General features: G+C 49.6%; 1 protein-coding gene and 1 pseudogene across 1 annotated transcript in view; one reads left to right on the top strand and one right to left on the bottom strand.

The window, feature by feature from the left end:
* ADAMTSL3 (ADAMTS like 3) overlaps positions 1-22,393 on the bottom strand; it is a 173,645-nt gene that overhangs the window by 21,921 nt on the left and 129,331 nt on the right. The window contains exons 19-22 of the mRNA XM_015593473.2: positions 14,992-15,145; positions 8,131-9,187; positions 3,483-3,610; positions 1,418-1,546 (exon numbers count right to left, since the gene is read on the bottom strand). Coding sequence (XP_015448959.1) covers positions 1,418-1,546; positions 3,483-3,610; positions 8,131-9,187; positions 14,992-15,145 — 1,468 coding nt within the window. The remainder of the gene's footprint in view (positions 1-1,417; positions 1,547-3,482; positions 3,611-8,130; positions 9,188-14,991; positions 15,146-22,393) is intronic.
* On the top strand, positions 3,048-3,166 carry LOC112484030 (annotated as a pseudogene).

Below are 22,393 nucleotides of genomic sequence, written 5' to 3'. Positions count from 1 at the left end.
GTCTGCAAAACACGTTTCCTGACCCTTTATCAGCTTCACTACCTGCCTTTGAAAAGATGGATCTCCATTAAGAAGTCAAGCTAGCTAGGGCTTCTGCCCATAGGAAAACACAGTAAGTTCACGACAGGTTTATTTAAAATGGCTCAGAACTTAAAACGAGGAGAGTTTATTTTGAAAAGGGGGAAAAAAAAAAGCCTGATGTGTTCCTGGGGTCCAGTCCACAGGAACGCCTGCCAGGTGAAGGAGACCAAACGGGACCGTTTCCCACAAGAGCTGAGTGGGGAGTGGGGAGGAGGGGGAAGTGTACCCCAACACGGAGCCCCATCGAGGCCCTGGGCGGCACGGTCAGGGGAAGGACCGAGATGCCCCACACGCCGGGCCGACCAAGAGGAAACCGACGTTTTGTGGTCTGTGCTGGAGGCGTCGCTCACAGAAACAGTTTGCCCTGAATCCTGCCCCCGCCGACTTACGACGGCAAAGAACACGCCACCGCCGTTTCCAGGGTTCAGCCCCCCGACCCTAAACCGTCGTGGGAGCGAGCAGTGGAGGAACGATGTTAGGAGCTGAGGTTTCTCTCAAGAGAAGTCGGGTCTGTTCTGCAGGCTGCTGTGCAGGTGTAGGGCTGCAGCAACGGGGAAGTCCGCAACTTGGCAGCTGCAAAGTTCCGTCCCGCCCTCCTCCTGGCCCTTCAGTGACGGAGGTGTGTTCTGCCAGAAAACTCACATAGTTGTGGGTGGGGTCAGCTGGGAGGCTGGAGATATTTGTTCTTTTTTTTTTTTCAAAAAGTCTGTGTAAAGACTTCCAAGGGGTGGAAAATAATACCTCGGGGGTTAGCGAATTTCCACTGTTTGTGGAGCCAAAGGCACACTCTGGGAACGTGGCCCTGGGGTGGAGGACGGCCTGCCGGCTGGCTGGGCGGGCGGGTTTTTTTGTACCTGCGCCTGCGCCATGTGACCGGGCACAGCCGCGAAGGCCTCACCCTGGGGCTCTCTGGGTCACGGCCCAGGCAAGACTTGATTGAAGTGGCTGCAATGGCAGCTTCGCCAGTAGAACATGGAAATACACCATGGGCCCACGTGGGGAGCCTGCAAAGGGCCGACCTTACTTCTGAGAAGCCCACAGTGCCTCTGAGAAGCAGATCGAAGCCGTTTCCACAGCTCCCTCCCCGGCCCTGTGCAACGGACGTGTGTGTGTGTGTGTGTGTGTGTGTGTGTGTGTGTGTGTGTGTGTGGCTTATGATACGGCCTCAGTTTGGGGAACACCATGGGGCCGAGCTAGGACTTAAGACTCCATGTCTTAAAGAGGCAGAACAGCCAGAGATTAAAGCCAGGTCAGAGGAAGGTCAGGCTGAGGTCCAGGCATCTCTAGCAACACCGGGCTGGCCACGTGCTGCCCCCCTGGAAGTGACCACACTCACCTTTTACAGGACATCGGATCGTCACGTTTGCTCGCGGGGCCGCCTCCACGGTGCCTCCGACCACAACAGACAGATGGTCGTGCTGTGGTCCGCTGATGTGTCTTTCCGTGGCCAGGATGATGGGCGCCTCTTAATTGAAATGGACAGGAAGGTCTGTTAGGGTCAGGCTTCAGCTCCTGGTAAACCGGGTTGTGTCTGGTCAACTCTGATGAGCTCTCCGAGAGCAGGAGCAGAGGCCTGGCTCCCTGGACCCTCATGGGAGGGACAGGCCTGGAGGCGCTCAGTGGACAGATGGACAGATGGACGGACGGACGGATGAATGGACGGACGGACGAAGGGATACGGTCAAAGAGATAGCTACAAAGGTACATTGCGACAACCACGACAGACGATGAGGATATTCTGGTGATTTGAAAAAGATGGAATTCGATGTCTTGAAAAAGAAGGAATTCTTATGATAATTTGAAAAAGGAGGGATTCAGAAGTTTGCGAGAAGCAAAGAAGGCGTGGCGGGGCAAGAGCAGAAGCGGGTTAAAGCAGGACGAACACCAGAGGCACGTGGGGCTCGGGGAAGGCGACACCCCAGAGAGGATGTGGGGGGCATCCCTCTTCCAGGCTGGTCTCCCGACCCCACTGTGAGCAGGAGACCTCCCGGAGCAGGAGGTCACCCTTCCAGCTTCATCGCGCACGCACAGAGTGGGAACAATCACGTTTGGCGTGCTGCTCGGTTACCGTGTATTCTGGGGACGAGAACTGGGGACCGATCCTGCCTGGGTGACCCACGGCCCATTCGCTCCTGGGGGAGGGCCTGGGGCAGTGACAAGCTATCCTAAGATTTGAGAAGCTAGAGAGGGACTCGGCCTGGGGAACGGCAGCTGCCGTCACAGCACGTCCCCAGGCCCCTGTGGACCTGGCGTCACCTCTCCCAGGACTCTGGATGGTTCTGGGATGAACGTCAGGGGAGATGTGCACCTTGCGAGGGGGACCGATGTTCCTCGCAGGAGTTCCAGAGCCTGGGGACCGATGTTTTCTGGAAAGACGGTGAGGCTCACAGGCAAGCACGACCCAGGAAGAGCAAAGCCTGAGGGCTGCACGCATCGGGAACGCAGCCAGGGGAGGGACCCGAGTCCGCCACACGGATCCAGCTGGATTCCACCCCGCCTTGCCCCGCGGCCCAACCTCGTCCATTTGGGCCACTGACACCAGAAACCACTGCACAGGCAGGAGGCAGACGCCTCTCCTTTCTCGTTTTGAACCCCAGAACGTATGCCTGGCACAAGGCAGCACAGCTTACAGCTTCACCACCTAAAACACTCCTTCATGATAAAAGCACATTTTAATATTGAAATGGCATTGCCCCTCCCCGCAGAAGACACACGGCGATAGCGACAGCTGTTTTCTGAGGACCGGTGCAAACGCCACTGGCAGGTATGCACCAACCTGGAAGGGACGCTTATTCTCGTCCCTCGGCTGCTGGCACTTTATAAATGAAACCTCCATACTAGCGACACTGTTAATTAAACCTTGTCTCATTAACTCCCGATTCTTAGAGAGCTCTCGCTGTTTCAAAGAGTGGCCCTCAGGCCAACAGCATCAGCTTAACTTGGGAACATGTTAAAAATGCAAATCCGTCTATGGCCATGCCACCCTGAACGCGCCGGATCCCATCTCATCTCGGAAGCTAAGCAAGGTCGGGCCTGGTTAGTACTTGGATGGGAGACCACCTAGGAAGACCAGGTGCCGTAGGCGCAAAAAATAAAAAATAAGGGATTGTAAGCTGACCAGGTCCTTGCAACCTGTGAGGTCAACCAAGGGTTGCCTCACCTAAAAAATTTTAAAAAAGAAAATAAAATAAAAAGGCAAATCTTCAGACTCCTTCCTAAACCTACTGGGTCAGAACCTCTGGGAAGGGGGTCTAGAAATCTGTGTTTTAACAAACCCCACCAGGTGATTCCATGCACACTGAAGCGTGAGAGCTTCCGCTCTAGGGTTTAATGTAAAAAACAAAAACAAAAACAAACAAAACCCCAAACCAGGCCATCCAGGTTCCAACAACGGGCGTTACCTGCATAGAGCACGGGAGAAGTCTCCACGTCCGAGCCGAGACTGTTGGCTACCGAGCATCCATACAGGCCCTGCTCCTTCTTTGTGGGGTTCCGTATCTGAATCTTCCCCATTCCAGACCAAATTATTCTGCAGAACAGAGAGAAAGGGGATGCCGTCACGTGAAACATTTGACTGCTCTAGGACCACAGCAGGTCTCGGAAAAAGGAGACTAAAAGATTTGACTCTGGGCTGGCAGAGGTCCCAAAATACGACCTTGCCAAGTGTCCCGCTGACAGGCAGAAAGACACGTAGAGCAGAGGCTGAAACGCCTTGCCTCTGGGCGGAAACTCACAGAAATGGTAGACAGAGCTGGCCAGCGCACAGACATCCAGTCTCTTTTTCTCACTTTGCACGAGAACAGACGTTTCTGGGTGGACGTCAAGCTTCGTCTACCACACTTTTCAAAAGACGCATTTGCCACCCTTGGTCTGCTGGGTGTCGACCCCTCATTTTCTGCCTAAACCCTTCCTGACGAACTGCGGGCGAGGGTTTTTCCCACTGGGCAAGCTGGCGGGCTTCCTGCGAGGTTGGCCTGGCGATGGTCGCTGTATGGATGCTAACGATGTGCGGGTAACGATGCTAAGGTTACACGAGACTGGGTCTCGACTGGGCTGTTCAGAACCAGGGCCGACTACAGGAGTTCCCCATGGTCCCTAAGTTATTGATATTCATGAATACGTAACTACCAGCTTCAGAACGCGAGTCGGTCTGGGACACTCGAACAGACCAGGTAGTCACTCACGGAATGGGGGAAGGGCAGGGGAGCCTGTTCTGCTGTTATTGTAATTCTTTCTCTAGACCTTCTGGGCCAGGTACTACTTCCTCCCCTGCCCCATAACGCTTTACGGGGACTGTTCTGATGGCTCAATGCTGTATGTTTCTTCACAAACTCGGCTGGGCCACGTCTTCATTTCCTGTCACTTCACGCTGCCTACTCTATGCTCCAGCCAGAATGAACTTCTAACAGTTTCCAGAACGTTCCACGATCTTTCATCACCCCGAGCGTTTGCATATGTTGTTCACTTCATCTGGAACGTCCTTCCCCGTCTCTGGCAAAGCGCAGCCTACCCACTGAGTCCTGGATCACATGCTAATTTCCCCTGCAAAGCTTTCCTCAATCCTCCTAGAGTTATCTTCTGCTCCCTCTGGGCTCTTTCTGCTCTGGTTCATATATTTAGTTGATGAAATTTCTCTTTCTTCCCACTAGATTGTGATCTTTTCAAGAGCAGAGACCAAATCGTATTCACAGCTGTGCATTCTCCGTGCTTAGCGCAGTGACTTTATACAGCAAGTTCTCACAAACCTTGGATGACTAAATGCATGAATAATCAGAATAGAACAGAATAATGACACAGAATCAATGTGCTGGGAGGAGTCAAAGCCCCTGCAACACACATAGGAAATACATAAAAGTGTCTGGAAATCAAAGCAGCTGAACTGCCCAGCACAAAAGTGGGAGTGTGGCTGAACTCCATTTCCATTTTCAAGCCCCGAGTAAGAGACGGTTCATTAAGAACAAAAACAGAACTGATAACTGAACTTGACAAATAAACGCATCACGAAGTTGTAAGTTATTTCGTGTATATGTTTGCGTGATTTAGCACGTCTCAAACCCTCTCTTCGGTGAGCAGGTCTCAATTTAGCAGCACAAGGAGACGTCACTGACAGAGAAACGGATGAGCACACGTGAGCCTGCGCTGCCAGGTGGAGCCGCCCACGCATCTGGCCTCGATCAGCCCCTGGGCTGGACAACCGGCAGGTAGAGTTCCTCCGGGGGTCTCGGCTTGGGCTCTGCTCCATGACCTCGCTCCCAACAGAGCCGATCTTTCCGCAGGCACCATGCCCCTGAACCCGCCCACAGCCTTCCCTCTCTGGCTCGCATCCCGACTCAGTGGGCTCTGCGATGCGACTCCGGGCCCACGTGACTTCCTCCACCGCATGGCAGCATCATTCTCAGAAACACGATTCCACTCCTGAGTTACTCGGATTAAAAAGATTTGTGAGATTCTGAAAAGATACGAAAGATGCTGCACGACGACTCTGCATAGCAAGTTCTCAAAAACCAGAGGCGAGAAACCTTCGTCGGGTAAAGAAAATTAGACATAAGTTGAACAAATTGATGAGGTACGTTTTTGTTTTTTGGTTTTTTTTTTAAATGGAAATAAAAATAAATCTGACTCTTTCAAGAGCAAGCTATAATTTGCCATTTTCACCGTGTCAGTGTTTGCGCCGAGAGCAGACGCCGTGGTGGGTAAAACTGCTGGCCCCTGAGCGGGAACCAAAGCTGTGACACCACCGTGTAGCAGTCGTCACCGTATTCCTGACTACCAGCAACCTGCCATGAAAACAAAACACCAGTGTCCCTCACAGACGTCTCTAATGAAGTGGGGAAACTTATTCATTTTACGATGCTTGAGCACACTCATTTTTAATATTCTGTTTCTGCATGCTGAAGCGCAGCGTCCCTCACAGACGTCTCTAATGAAGTGGGGAAACGTATTCATTTTACGATGCTTGAGCACACACATTTTTAATATTCCGTTTCTGCATGCTGAAGCGCAGCGGGGTGTGAGTGTGTGTGTGTGTGTGTGTGCGCGTGCGTGTGTGCGTGTGTGTGTGTGTGTGAACGCTGGCTGAACTAGCTGCGCTCGTCACGGATACCACTTTTCTTGAGAGAATGACGGACGGGCAGACCATGATGATTCTTCCTTGGGTATCTGGCAGATAGGCTTTTTAAATGAATCAGGTGCCTGATTCAAGGAAAATGACAGGACGGTGTTTGTTGCCGATGATAAAAATCGAACTTTCAAGTGAAAATCAGAATTTCGGAAAACTAGTCTTCTCCCTTGTGACAGCTTCCCAAAGCTCAAAGACTTTCCTGATGACATCGATGGGAGGTGACGTTAAAGAATGAGTATTTTTAAAAATATTTTTAGTGAAACGTGTCAACATGTGGGAGATCTATATGAAGCAGTGAGCCAATTTTTCCCAAATGACCAATGTGTGATATTATGAAATCTTGTGTTGGTAATAGATCCACTCCAAGTACAAGATCAGTCAAAAGGTTTCCTCATGAGTGAGTACCAAAATTCCATTAATACGGTTTTAGATTCCACCTTTAACTAACCTTTAAGAAACTACCACCTGTCCAGTTTAAGTGTAACATCCAAGAATAGACACAATCATCTAAAAGGAGTAGAAAACTATTCCTTCTTTTTCCCACTGACTTATCTGTAAGAAGCCAAATTTCCTCTAGAAGCTTCGATTCAAACAACGTATCCCCGCAGATGGAATGCAGACACATGTGTGAAAGTCCATGAGAATTTTCCTCAGACAGAAGAGAGATTTGCAAAGACGTAAAACAATGCCCCTGTTATCAGTAATTTTTTTAAATATCACTTTAAAAAATTATGTTATTTATGTGAAAATGTGAAGGATTTAGTGTTATTTCTAAATGGATAAATAAACAGATATTTTAAATGTTTCTTGGTTTTACTTTCTAATATGGCAAACATCAATAGATACAACCCACATTAACCAAAGCTCTTGGGGATCCTCAACCATTTAAAGGGGTCCTAAGACCAAAAGATTTCAAACTCCTAAGCTAGTGGATCTGAGAGGTTTATCCCACTTCTAAAATTTCATCATATGCCTTGTGTTCAGAGCTCCGGAGCGAAAAATTAAAAATAAATAAATTTGTTCTACCTTTTCACTCTAAGACAGCCTAATGATGCATTATCAAAAAAAACTGAATTTTACCTCGATTTCTTCTGACCTTTCAAGTATTAGGCTCAATGCACAAAAGACGCGATAAAAATAAAACTTGCATTTTTAAAGTACCTCATCATCTGCAAAACAGCTTAACATCTGCCGCTTTGTTTGCTGCATAATAATCCCTAGAGGCAGATAAGATGCAGCCTGAGCTCTTAAATGCAAATTTTAGAAAAGCAAATGGTCTATAATCGTACATGTACAAACAGCAAAATCTGGAGACAGTAAAAGATGCGAAAGTGAATTAGTAGTTCTGTTAGTCTCTGTTATTTTATGTAAACCGAGTGAAATGTGATATCTTTGTATAGACAGATCACAATAAAATATGACTTCAGATTTTGTTTTGAAGATCTCCAAAAAATTTGATCCGTATCAGCTTATCCTTTTGAGTAAGATGCCCTCCCTGCCAGACTCATGAGACTGATGATGTGAGCTCAAATGAGATTCCACGTGTCCTAGATACGGAGGGGCACTGTGAATTCTGAGTTGCAGCTCCTACACACAACAAGATAACTGCACATTTCCTTACTTGTCTGATAGCCTTTTATCGACTCTTTTTAACTGTTAAGCGCTCTGCGGAGAACACATACATGTTAAACTCAGTCTAACCGTATCCAGTCTCATTATTATGCCTATTGCACTTGAGATAACACGGTTTAATTTAAAAAAAAAATCCAGTGCCTACGTGAAAAACACGTCCTCACATTTTTGAGTTTTTTTTCCTAAAGCATCCTGCCGGAAACACATCTCTAGGAGAGAAAATTTGAAATGTCCTCCAGAAAACTGGAATGACCATTAAGAAGATATTGCGAACGCTGAATTCCCACTCCACTTACTTGTCGGAGCCCTGTAACAACACTCCGTCCTTGGTCCACGTGTATGCGGCCTCACCGGGGGTAACGAGCTCGCACAGTATATTGATGACTGCTGTCCTTTTCGTAATGTACACTGTATTGCCGATCCTCGAATTGACCGTTTTATTAAATGAGATCGCGGGGGGCTGGCTTTGCCTCACGAGAACTGGTCCCTTTGGCTTGAAGGTCAGCTTGCCTGAGGTTTTCGCACTGGCACGTTGGGGGGCACTTCCTGTTTCCCCTCTCAGCTGAGCTGTAGGAGGCGTCTCTTCCCGGATGCCCCCCCATGGCATGCGTGCCGGCTGTGCCTTCGCTAACTCTGCCACCAGCTGATATATCACCTGGGACGCAAGGTCATCGCTGACCTCCCCAGTCTCCATGAGCTGACTCATGTTTCTTATCAGTTCGTCGAACTGGGCCGTGTCCATGCTGTAGGCTCCCTGCTGAAGCGCTGCTTCGAACTGCTCATGCTTCACGTCCCAGGAGTTGGGGTTTCCTGGAGAATTTCGGCAGGGACCCAACAGCGCTCTCAGGAAAGGCTGGTTATGAACGTGGCCGTCATCCGGGTAGAGCTCATTTTTATCAGTCCACATCTGTCTCATTTTGTGCCACGTGGTCCCCAAACGGTCCATCTCAGGGTGCTCCCTCGAGTGGTCCCTCAGGGCCGGGGGCGCGATGAGCCGGTTGTCGGTTCCGATGAGCTTAAGGACGAGGGTGTCCTGGGCGGAGCCTGCGACGCACCGGTACACGCCGCTGTCGGCCGCTGCCAGGCTGTGGATTTTCAGCGAGCCTGACCTGGTGATGCCCAGTCGTCGGGAGTTCTGCAGACAATGGCCATCTTTCTCCCACTGGATCAGGGACTTCTGGAACCGCCGTACGGGGCATTTCATAATCACGGACGTGTTGGGCAGCAGGTAGGCCCTGCTGCCGACGGTCAGCTGAATACGCTTCTCTTCCCTTGTCTGAATATAGACTCGCTGGACACCCAGGATCAGAGGGCCCTGCTCTCCAGCTTCCGCCTTCACCTCTGGCTTGATTTCTGCCCCAAAAAAAAAAAAAAAAAGACAGAGAGAGAGAGGGAGAGGGAGGGAGGGAGAGAGAAACACAAAGAAATATCTCAATGATAAAAGCTTTTTGACGGTAATCTTTCAAGGCTGACGTGAGCCAACAAATATATCTTTTTTCCTCTTTAAAAACATTTGAGAATTAAAATGTGAATGACGGTCTCCAACGTAGACGGCCACGGCTCTCTAGGACTTTAGCGGCAAAGCATGCAAGTTTGAATGAACTGCGTGGAAACATGCAAGTTATTTTACAAAGAAAGCCCCGGTTTGGGGAGGCAGGAGGTTCGATGGTGACATATTTCCCTTGATAAGGGGATGCTTGATATGCTGGGCCTCCACCACCCGCAGCGCTCGTGCCCTGGGGAGCTGTCCCCCTGACGAGGGGCACCCCTCTGCTCATCTGCAGGAAGGCTTAGATGTGTTCAGGGTTGATTTTGCAGTGGGGGGATGAGGTGGCAGGCGGGGTTCTGCCTTAGTGGAGAACCAGCCTAAGTGGCCAGGTGAGCCACAGAGAAGCCAGGCTGCCCCTCCGGTTGTGTGTCTATTTGCTAGATGGTTGGCCCCGTGGTCTCAAATGTTTCCATGGCCTACTCTGTCGTAGCAATTGCTCATACGGGGTGCAAAGCAGTTAGTTAGTGGGCATGCCTAGGGGTGATCTGGGGTTCGGGCCCTGCCGGGCTGCCAGGCTCCACCGCTTGGGCCAATTCCTTTCTTTGGAGCTTCTGTGAACTTCTTCAGAGCAATGCCTGAGTGTGGTGTCGTTTTCTGCTTTGGGGCGGCTGCCTCCCTCTGCACCTGGGTGCACCCCTAAATGCAACACTGGCCAAGCCTGATTAAGCAGGGGCACCATCCACCCTGCATCGTCCCGGAGGGGCTGCAGGCCATGCAGCGGTACCGACCCATCATCCCTCCGGCTCTCCCGCCGTGCTGGACGTGAGAAACACCGCATCTCTTGGCTTGTCTAGAAAATAAAAAGGTCTTTCTTCTGGATGTCCTCCTTTGGTGCCAGCCTGCCACCTCCAACAAAGGCCAGCTCTAGGTGTCCGAGGCCGTTTATGGCAGCTGCCTCTGCCCCTTGCTTGTACCTGCCCTGCTGTAACTCCTGCTGTCACTCCAGTCCCATCCGTGCCATGACGGGGAGTCTGGGTGCCATTCCGGGCTGCTGCCCCAGCCGTTGGGGCTGGATGCTTCCACGTGGTCTCACCAACATTCGCCTCCTGCCACTCCCAAGCAGGCTCTGGCTTCAATGCAGCCTTCAGCCTTCCCCTTCCCCTGCTGGAACCCTGGCCCTCAGCACCCAGCCCTGCGTGTGGCCACTTGGCTGGACCTGCTTCCCGCTCCTTCCACTAGCACCGAAGCCACGACAAGCTCGGGTGGGGCTCTGGCAAGAACCTGGGCAGCTTTTCGGGTTCTGTTCAGACGTCCCAAGGGTAGGAACACAGGTCACCGAGAGGAGGCTGCGAGGGATGCTGTGGGCGTGTGAAGGCCCCTGAGGCCCCACGGAAGACTGTGGACAGCGAGCGTCAGGCCGAGCTGAAGGAATGGCTCCCACCTACTGGCTTCTCACTCACTTCTCGAGCAGATGCTATCTGGCTTCCACCCCACAGACGCTCCCTGGGGAAGGCCAGCGACGGTCCCCTCGTGACAAGTAGGATACCTCCCTTCAGTATTCTCGCTTGACCATTCCTGGACACAAGGCACTCTTAACCGCTCACTGCATGAGGGAGCCCTTGTTCTGACCGTCTCTGACCACTGTTCACAGCCAGTACCCCGCTGGGTGTTGCTTGTCCTCAGGTGTCAATGCTCGGCCATTTTCTCTCTTTACCTTTTGCCCTAAACTTGTCATTGGATGACCTTGTAATTTTAACTCACAACTCCAGGTTGATGCCTCCCAAGGTTACCTAGCCGAGACCTCTCCCCGGAACCGCAGACCTAACTGTCCACCGCTCACTAGAAATCTCTTCCTGGTACCTCAAGTTCGAAAATATTAAATTCTAAACACATTATCTCTGTCCCCTCCATCCCATCTCAAAGAGCCCCCTTTTCCTATGTTCCTAAGTTCACGGCATCACCTTCCGTGAACCTCCTCAAGCCGGAAAACAGGGAGTCATCCTGATTCCTTGACGTCCAGTGGGAACCTGGCCCTACCTATCACTGACTCTCAGGGCAGTGAGGCTATTCGCATCTATCACCAACTCCACATTCAAAGAGGTCACACTGGGAGCTGGACATCAGCCACACGGGGAGTATTTACGCCACGGCAATGAGCAAAGACAACGAATGAGAGCTACCTCTCCCCGCCCACTCCCCACACCCACCCCGGCCCCGGGCTGGTCGGTGAACTTTCCCAAGGACACCACTCTAGTTGGGAATTAGGCACTTAGATTGACACCTGAAACAGGCAGAATTCATCCCCCTGCTCTCTCACGAGGACACCACCTTAACTCAACTCCCTGCCTGCTGTCGGAGTAAACAGACCCGAAGAAAATCGGACCTTGTCATCTCCTTCCCAGGTGAAACCTAAACCCTGCGGCACGGAGTTCAAGACCCTCTACCGCCGACCGCGCCAGCTGTCCCTTCGGTACCACGCATCCAGAACCTGTGTTCTAATCCCACGGAGCTGCCCACAGCTCCCCTAAACATACCTGTCCATTTGACATCCCTACCTTTGCCACCTGATGATGTCTGACGAGAACTGGGATTTGAACTCGAGCGAGTGACATCTGACCTACGGTGTCATGCTACCTTTCAGGGATTAAGTGCAACCGAGAAAGAGGATGGCAGAGTCTAGGGCTGTGCTGGTCCTTCAAAAATGGGAAGAACGTCAGTTACCAGATACGAGGGAGGAAAGGATGTGAGCGAGGGATGAACTCCTAAGGTTCGGGGAGAAGCAGGCAGAGGCCATCATTGGACCGTATGGTGCACCACCGGCCCCTAGGGGGAGCTCAAGACATGGGTCCCACCTGCCCGCCACCCAGCTGTACCTAACGGTCAAGACGAAGAGCAAGAAAATTCACTCCTCTAGAGACGCCGGGTTTTACTTCAACTCAAGACACTAATCAGGACACATTTCTACAAGTGAAAAAACAATCACAGTTGGATTTGGCTTTTCCTGACTTTGGGGGGCGGGGTAGGCCTATAAAAAGACCATGCGTTTCCAGTCCGGAGAACAGACTGGGTAGATTTGAGGTGAAGCAGAGCGGAAGGTCAGAAGGACATTATATCATGCGGCCTTGATATTCCTAGTGAAATCAAAGACACGTTTGTCCACAGAGAAATGGGGCCAGCACGGTAGTCAGGAAATAGCTGCTACGGTGAAACTTCTAGGGGATTCTTAGGAAATAGGAAAAAACCACATTATTACCCAGCTAGATTCAGGTAGCACAAAGATGAAGTATGTCTAACCTGCATGGTGATGCCATTTCCTCTAGCAAATCCCAGTAGCTCAGGCCAGGGAACCAAACAACAAACGAAAACCACCTGAAAGATACCAGGGCCAGCGACGGGCAAGGCCATCGAGGCAGGGGGTTGAGGAGGAGGGTGAAGACCCGCCTGTAGAATTGGTTAAGTGAGTGGCGCGGGAATGCCGGCTAAGAGGGTCGTTTCCAGTGCAAGAGAGGGAGGTCGGGGACAGGAGGGAGGGATGGAGGACCCAGTGGCCACAGGGAGGCATTAACTAAGCAAGCAGGAGTGAGGCGGCGTGGGGGGACGGGCAGGGAGCTATTCCCAGCGTCAAGAAGTGAGGAAGTCAAGGGGACAGGGGTCAGCGGAACTGATGACGCTGGCAGGGCGGGATATGAGCGTGCTGCCAGGCTCGTCGGCACGGACGTCGGGTGTGGATGTGGGCAAAGGCTGGGGAAGAAGAATGGACCCGGCGGCGAGGCGTCCCGCGGAAGGCGCAGAGTGGCATTCGCAGGCGTGATGAGAGCCGTATCGGGACGTCGGGTGTGGATGTGGGCAAAGGCTGGGGAACAAGAATGGACCCGGCGGCGATGCGTCCCGCGGAAGGCACAGAGTGGCATTTGTGACGAGAGCTGTATCAGTGCTCGGCAGGCGATGTCAGTGGGAAAAAGGTGCATTGACAGAGGGGGAAGAGGGGACGGTGGGAACGGGAGCTCGGCCCCCCTTGGCCCTGGGATAGGGTGGTGGGGAGAAGGGAGGCCATACCACGGGGCAGGGAGAAGCCACGTTTCCGCAAGCGAGGCCCACGGAGCAAAGGTGATAGAGCGAGGCCCGGCGGGGAGCCTGCCTTCCTGTCTCCCGGCTGCTCCCATGACCTACACGTTTGGCACGCTAGAACATGTGGTGGGGCAAAGGAGAAATATTACTGTCTTTTTTCTTGTTTTGTTTTTTTCTCTCCTTAAAACTCATCGTTTTCCTCTGCTCTCTGCTGCACGCCATCATAATTTATAATTTCATCTCGTACCGCACGGCATGCCCTAATAACCACGATGGATTCCCACATGTTATTCTGTTATTATTTTAGAGGAAGCTGCCAATATTGCTTTAATTTCCCTCTCCTCTAAGGCAGTTTATGGTCTAGCCACACTGCCATAAAACCATCCACAATTAATAAAAATTAGACCGATAAGCGGCTCAAAGCATGACCCCGCCCCCTATGCCACAGACATTCCTGCATTCCGGGACACTGTAAAACTTGGAATCTCAGTTTTTTTGGAATCTCAAGATTTTGAAAATTTGTTCTCATTGTCCATGAATCAGCACAGAGAGGTGGCTAAGACTGTGGGCTCAGGAGTCAGACAGACTTGTGGTCAACAGGGCCAGGGGGCCAATTGGCAGCTAAGATCCTGGTTCTCATACCTTCTCTAACTCTTGAATTCCTCGTCTCTAAAACGGAGACTGTCGCTTTCTCGCCATGTTGTGGGAACTAAATGAGTTAATGCATGAGACAAACTACACAGTAAGTGCTCAATAGATGCTATTTTTTTCCAAAGGTGATTATTGTTTTTCTTTGTTTCTATGCGTTTTTCCAAGAAAATTGTTGGTAAACTTAGGAGATATTTATATATAAATCATTGTTTTTTGCTTAAGTGACATTAAAATAATAATTTCTGACTTTTTTCTTACCATAAGCTCAGGAGGGTGCCCAGGTAATTAATATTTTATAGGCGAATAATTAAAGGTGGTGGAAAACAAAGCAGGAAACGGGCCCTGAAGCTGCATGTTCCCAGGATGCCTGGTCCCCACCTCCCTGCACCACCTCCCACCACCACTCTGCAGCCTCGTTTTCAACTGCTGTAGAGATACCGCCCTCAACTCCTTTGTCACCCTCCTGCATGACACATCTGCCTGCACATGCGAAGACATATTCTCTCCTGCACACCTAAAATACAAATGCTACATACGTATCACAATACGAACCCCTTACCCTAAGCTTATATAAGTTATAGCTTACTAATTATAACTGCTTATAATTTAATTATTTAAAAATTATACTCAAACTGACATTTTCAAAAACCAAAGTTATTTCATGTTCTCTCCCTTGCTGGCCTTAGATCGTACACAAGAAGAAACTTGTCATGGTCAAGTGGGGGGGGGTTCGAGAAAGTAGAATTCCAGACGCATTCGCTCCGCGTGCGGACAGTCCCTAAAACTGACTTTCCTCAACACTGTACCGCTTGCTGCTTAGAAGAATTCTGACTTCTGCTTGGTTTGCTCGACCCACAGCTCAGAAACGTGGAGATATCTGGAAAACGAGGCCATCGAGACACGACGACCAGAGACAGCACACCGCGAAGCGGTGACCGCACGTACTTACTGCTGCACACGGGCATGTGGCACGGTCTTACGAGGGGGGGGCCGGGAAGACCCCTGCACGAGGCCTCGCCGAGGGGGACGCGCTGGCCTTTGGCCGTCAGCCTCTGACACACCTGTGTTCTTCGCTGGGTTCCAACACCGCAACTGACGGAGCACTGCAGGGGGAAACGTGCGAGAGGGTCAGACGGGGCGGGGCGTGTGTGGACAGAGCATCCAGCAAGGGGGAGCCTCACGCACGGCTGCGCCAGTGAGCAGCCACTTCCTGGGCGCCCACGTCTTTCCAGATTTGGAGTTTCCCGCTCTTTTTCCCTTCCCTTCTCTCTGAGATAGTAATTCATTTCTGCTCATTTATTGTCATGGGTTTTTTTTTTTTTTTTTGGCATTGTAATTGATGTCTAATTTATTTTTCAGCTATTTATTTACATAGTACGATGACTTTGATTGTTTTTTTTTAAATGATACAGACCTATGACCAAGAATTCGAAAACTAGAAAGGCATAAAAAGGAAAGTTTTTAAAAAATCACCCCAAACTGCTGTACGTAAAATAACATTACTATTTGATGCGTATGTGCGTAACATCGAAATGTGATCATCACTGTGTGTACGTGCCATTTGAAATTTTAATTAGGCGTATTAGAAATTTTATATCTGGTATGTTAGCCATTTTATTAAGGACATTAGGGAAAAAAACTAAAGTAAAATTTAAAAAGTTGCTGAATGTGTGATCTTTTTTTCACCGTAATGGATCGATTCCCAAAGAACCTTCTAGAGTTAAGAAACAAGACGAAAGAAACCAACAAGAGATCCAAGTAGTTCATTTTAACGACATCTTTTGACTTTTAAGAAGGTCAAGCTGCTGCTAAGAAGGAAAAAGAAACAAGCCCATTTCCATTTCCTCCTACCACTCCTCCTAACTCGCCTCAGTTCCGCTAAACTATTTAGGTGTCAAGATTACTGATGTTTACAGTCTGTTCGGAAATGCAATTGCCGGCTGATTGAATTCTGTACTTAAATGAATTATCCACCCTCCCTCGTTGTGATCTGGGCCTGCACATTCCGGATTCTTCCCTTCGAGTCATCCTGGCCCTGTAGGTTTTTCCAGAGCTTGTTAGAATAGCCTTCCCTTCTGCCTCTGCTGCCTTTCTCCATGAACGGCTAGGACGAAAAGAAAATAGTTGGAAACTGTTCTCGTCTTCTTGTGCTGAATGCTGCTGTGAAGACATGTGAGGCCAGACGGGGAATTTCTATTAGCTGTTGGCCTCTTTTCTGCTCAGAGGCCCGTGGGCTCTTCATCCACAAAGTCTAGCACCGTAAGAAAGCTACGTCTCCGTGGGTCGTATGTTCTCGGCGCGTGGTATACCATCGCAGGTAGGTTAAAGCTCCTGTTAAAGGAAGTGAATTTCTCTTCATCGTCTCTGCGTATGTTTCTGTTCCCTTTGTTTTGTCCTTATAAACACCAATGACGCTCGTGTTCGAACGCCTCCGTCAGCCTTCCCCATCCCTCACTGCCTCTAAAATCCGACTGTACATCTTAACTCCCTTTCGTATCATTTTACGAGTTACTCCAGCTTGAGCACCATCTCTCTGTTTTCCATCATTTTAATTTTTTTGTTGTTGCATATAATGTAACTTTTATATGTTATTTTTAATTTTTCTTTGCCGGTTTTCCCCCGATGGTTCCAGTTGTCTCTTTATCTCCTGCTATTGACTGATAATCAACTTTTGAACTCAAATCTCATTTTTAAGCCACCTTCCTCCTCAGGCGCTATGATTGTCACTTCCTCGGGAATACAGAGCCTATCTGCTGGAACTTTGCTCTGGGTGATAGCTTGGCGATGTCATGTTATTGCTGTGACTTGTCCTTTCTATTCCTCTCCTCCTTCCCCTTCAATTCTGTCCCCAACCCCGTTTCGATGCAAAGATTTTGTCCTGAAGCTTTGAATGGGGCTGGTTGTTCGTGACCACCACAGGCGGGGGATAAGCTTGGGCAGTCTATGTGTTTGCCATTCTCAACGCTGGGTCACCAAATTTCCCATTTCCTTTGCCCACGTCTCTCATCAGGTTTTGGGGCTCCAATGGTCGGCGTGATTCAGAGGAGAGGCTCTGGGGCCACTGGCTTGCCGAGTCACGATGCAGCAATGGCTGCCCCTTCCCTCACGCCACGTCGTCCCTGGCTGCCTTTCCTGGCGGGCAGGCCCCCTGCGTGTTTCTCCCTTGGCTCTCCCTCCCCGGTTCTGTGGGGACATTCTCAGAGTTTTCGGGGGGAAGCTCACAGTCCTCCACCTAGTCTCTGCAGTCAAAGAACTGTCGACCAGGCCTTTCTGGACTGTCCCACACACCGCCAGGGAAGTGTGTACCCTGCTTGCGCCTGAGGAAATGCCTGTCAGCTCTCAGCCTTCCCTCCGTTTGGTCCAGAGCTCATGGTCTTTGGCAGGTGTGTTTCATGATTTACAGCTGGGGACTGTGGCCACTTCATTGTTCACTAAAGACAGAGTGTTCTCTCTTTTTCATTCTCTTGTGGGTTTTTTGTTGGGTTTCGAAGGAAGGAAATGGAATTTTTTTTTAAAAGCCTTTATCGTCATCTTTAATGGAAAGCCATAATTATTAATGTTTTTCAGTACAGTGAAAAGCCTTTTGGGAGCGTTAGAACAAATAATTTAAAATTATCGTTTGTCGAATGACGAATTTCTTCACAAGTCAAATCATCCTCTCGGAGTTTCCCATGTAATAAAAATTAGTGTTAACCTTTCATTAGACTACGATCGTTTGTCCTTTGTGTTCACATAACACATAAAAATCGCCCATCATCACTCATAAGCCATTTCTAACGACACACGTTTGACTTTTTCTGCCCACTTTGAATGGAAGGATCATTTGTAAAAAATTGTGTTTTATGAATAGAGGTCTTATGCGACTTCGTGTCTGCTACGTTCAAAGGAAGACAGCCATTAGAGAACATTCGACTCACACAGAGATGACAGACTCGGCGCCATTAACAGCAGTTCACAAAGCAGCCACCCTCTGCCAAAGACCCTGTGGTTTGCTCCATAGGAATCTGGGCCATTTCCCAGGCGGTGCTCGTGGGAACAGTGCATCCCGAGTTCCTGCATGTTCCTAAGTACGTGTCTGTGGCCTTCCAACCTGAGGGTCAGGGTGACAGGGTACGCAATCCTGGCTCGCATTTCCTGTCTCTGAGTACATTCGAGACGTCGCTCTACTGTTCTGCAGCGTGAAGCGGTATTGTTGAGTCTGATGCTAATCTGATTTCCTTTCCCTAGTACAGGACTTGGTGCTTCTGTCTGGATGCACCAACCCGTTTTTCTTTACCTTTAAAATCCGGTCATTTTAATAGACTAACTCTTAATATGGAGCATTCTGGGTCCATTTTCCCAGGGCTGAGGCGCGTACTTTCCGGGTGGCGATTCGAGTCTTTTGTGTATACTTCTGTCGTTTTGGTTTTCTCTTCCTGATACGCTCATTATATCCATATTTGTTGCGTTTTCTTTCCCTGTCTTTTACATCTGTGGTTTTTTGCACGAATCCTTTTCATTTCTCCTTGACTCTTTTCTTTCTCCTCCTTTATTTCCCTTATTTACTCACCATGTCCCGTCATTCCTGTGTTCCTTCTGAATTCGTCTACCTTTCTGAAAATGTTCCCCTCACTTTCCTGATTCTTTCCTGAACGCTGTCAGCTCTCTTGTCACATTTCTGGCCATTTCTATTTCTATGATAGGTTTCCTGAGTTTTTCCTCACTTATTTTAGCTCGTTTCGTAACGGTACGTTACATCTTCATCTGCCTCAAGGCCAGCGTTTCATTGCGTTGGCATGTCACGGATGCTTTTATCTCAGAGTGTCTTCGTGTGGGGTTTGCCGATGCTCCTCCTAAAATTAAACAGATTTTTTTCCCTGTACTTTTCAAAGCGTACGAGTGGGTTTTTGAAAGCGTTTCGGGGTAGTTCCCCTCCTGTCAAGGGCATCCTCTGGTGTCAAAAAGAGGTGCCTTCCGGAATCTTCCATGCGCAAGGCTCTCTGAACATTCTCCTCCTTCACCCCTGGCGTTCTTTCTCAGGGTATTTCTGAAGTCTTTAAGACGTGGGTTTCTCTGATGCTCTCTTGACTTCTCGAGGCCCCTGAGCGAGGCTGCATGCCCTTCCTCACACTTGGCCACACGCTGGGGCCTGCAGTCTTCTGCCTCAGTGTCACTGGGTGGTCTCAGACCTGCCTGCGGAGGGTCCCATTCAGAGCAGGACTATTTCCCGGTGGTAGTATTTACTGTGGCTGTCGGCCCTGTCTGTCCTCCACCCCCTTTTTTTTTTTCTTATCTCTAGCCGCTAAACTTGAAGTTTCTACACAATTTCTGCCACTGGATATGGTTCGGCCTCACCCATGTTTACCACTTTTGTTCGAGTTGTCATCTGGGTTCTTTCCTTTCCTGTGGCAATCCTAATTGCTCTATTTGTTTTTTAAAGAGAGGTTTGGGACGCTAAACCGCTGTGCTGCCAGCATGATCTTGCTTCACTGGAAGACTTCTAACTATTCATAAGGGAACTACTGTTCTTAATATACCTTTTAATTCGTGGCATTCATTTTCCGTGGCTTCAACTACCATCTAAATGTGGATAATTCCCAAAATTAGAACCTCAGTGCAGATCTCTCCAGAGCTACAATTCACTACTGATCCCTTTACAGACCCTCAGACTACATGGACTTCAAAAGTAAATTCATTTTCTCTCCCTTTCGAGTCACCTTTCAAACACGTTCTTTCTCTACTTTTAAAATTAATGTCATCTATATCCATTAACTACCCAAGACAGAAATCTGGGGTGTCCCTCTTTTTCACTCATTTCTTATCAATTCAATTACCGAATCTGCCAGTTACATTTCCTAAATATCCTTCAAAACTACTTATTATTCTGTCCCAACTGTTTCGATATCTCGTTGCTATCGATGCCATTTCCTTCTAACGAGGTCCCTCAAGCTCCAGTCCGTCCCTTCCTCCTCTAATATACTGTCCACATTGTGGCCAGAATTACATGTCTAAAAGCCTGCATTTTACCTCCCTGTTCAAACACCCTCCACCATCCCTCCGTGACCACAGGGATAAACCTAACCTCTCCTTTCTACCTCATCTTCTGCTACTTCTTCAGTGCATCCTATCCCCAAGCCACATGAGACTGAGCAACTCACAAGCTGTGCCTCTGCGTACAGTCAGTCCTGTCCCTGACTCCAACACCTCGTTTGCACTGTCCTCACTCTCCTTTGAGACCCAGCTCGAGGGCTGCATCTTCTATAACGCTTTCTGGGACCCAGGCTGACTTAGATGTTTTCCCTCAATTTTCATCGAGTTCTGTAGATGGGACATCTTTGTGGGACTTTTTACACGAGCGTAAACATTATTTCACCTATCTGTCTCATTTCGTATTCAGGTGTGCGTGCGTGTGTGTGTGTGTGTGTGTGTGTGTGTGTGTGTGAAAGCGTATGGACTTGAATGCACTGGGTACATATTGAATGGGTCAAAATATAAGCGTTAATTGTCAAATTGAGCCTACAAAGAGATTATTCAAGTACAAAAGTGGTGACCTACAGAGTAATTAGTAATAAGAAATGCATAATTAATACTACGTAATAAGAGAAGGGTTAAAGAAAGGTTTGAGAATAAACCTTGAAAGCTGAGTGTTCTTGCATTCATGGAAGGAACCCCTGAACAGAGAGAGCTACTGCCTGTGGATTGAAGACCTTGACCAGCCCACACTAACGCTACAGGACAATGACTGACAGACTGGACCTTCACCCAGAGCTCGGGTTATTTCCTACCCCCAGCAATGCCAAGATAAAGGTGACAAAATGTCCCAAACGAGGTTCCGGATTTTGTAAAACAGAGTCACAGATTGGAATTTCTTGAAGGTATTTCTATTCTCAGCACCATTGATAAGTTGAAACTCTCTTATCACTAATTGTGTGTGTGTGTGTGTGTGTGTGTGTGTGTGTGTGTGTGTGTGAGAGAATAACCCTTTCGTGAAGGTCTGTGCTGGCTAACGTTTTGCAACAGATGCTCGGGGCAGAGAGCCCTGACTGTAACATTTGCCAATTCCTGGGGTGTAATTACCACCGCTGTGGCTGGTTTCAAGCTGTCGACCTGGTGTCATGGAGCACAAGGTGGGGAGAGTCACAGCTGGTTCTCCCAAGTGGCCGTGCACTGGCTCCAACACGCCACTGCCTTCGTGAGTCACCGGAATGCCACACTTGGAAACCCAGATGTCCTAGACTTGCCTACAGCTGTGCTTTGTAAACGTTCTCATCGATAAAGACCTTTTCCTTTCTCCTTGGCATGGGGGCACAGTTCAAGAACGGGAAGTCGGCAGGTCCCGGGCACTGAACAGAGGAGGTGACGAAGTTGGAGGGGGTCAGTGGCGTGAAGTTGCTGGTGCCCGGACAGAGACAGGGAGTGAGATGGAGGTGAAGAGGCTGTCCTTTTTGCTTTCTCACGATGAGGCTACGCCCCATTGGGAGAGCCGGTGACAGGGAACTGAACAACGTAGAAACTGTTGCCAGAGGTAGAGACCCATCCAGAGAGGTAGATGCAGTCAGGTAAGTAGGAAAAAGAACACCAAGGAACGCCATGAAGTTAGAATGACGAAGGCAGGGAAAATGGTCCGGTGTTCTCTCAGCGTGCAGAGCATAAGGAACAAGGAAAGGCCACTGGGCGTCAGTCACGGGTGGGGCCGCAGAACAGGGTCGGGGACCCGGATCACAGGAACCCACCGTTTGGGAAGACTGACGTATACTAGTCAATGCTCCTTTCACCCGGAAAGCCGTATAAGAACGGAAGGCTCTTTTCTGCCTAAATCTTCATTTGGATCTAAGGAAATCAAGGAAAACCAATGAGCCACTGAATGAGCAAAGGCCAAGCCTGCCGTGAACGCAGCCAGTGTCTGGGAGAGAGGACGGTTCCAGCTGCAGGCCAAAGGCCTGGCTCTGGGGCCAGGGTCAGTGGGCCATTCCAGCGTGGAATGGCTTCATCCTGAACCACGAGACGGACGGCTGTCCCCAAGTGAGCCGCCCTGTGGCGGAGGAACCAGTCTGGCACAAAGCTTTAGGGATGGTGGCAATTTGGGGTCGGAGTCTTTGCCAAAACAAAGCAACTCTGAAATGAGAGGAAATTTCAACTGACAGGGGAAAAAAAAAAAAAACGAACCCAGCAGGAAACCCAAACTGCTGGGCAGCATGTGTGCCTGACTGGCCCTGAGTCAGAATGTCCCTGTTGGTCTCGAAGGCTGAGGCCAGCTCTGCTGTCCTGCCTACGTGGGCACACCTGCTCCTCCCCCGCAGTGCTCATTTCCTAGAGAGGTGTCCTTGGCTGGGGCTGGCGGAGGTCTGCGTCACCTCTGGAACGCAGGAGCT

The sequence above is a fragment of the Pteropus alecto genome, unplaced genomic scaffold, assembly GCF_000325575.1.
Source record: "Pteropus alecto unplaced genomic scaffold, ASM32557v1 scaffold60, whole genome shotgun sequence".
Taxonomy (NCBI): Eukaryota; Metazoa; Chordata; class Mammalia; order Chiroptera; family Pteropodidae; genus Pteropus; species Pteropus alecto.
Note: the sequence above shows the minus strand (reverse complement) of the source record. Positions and strands in the feature narration are given on the sequence as shown.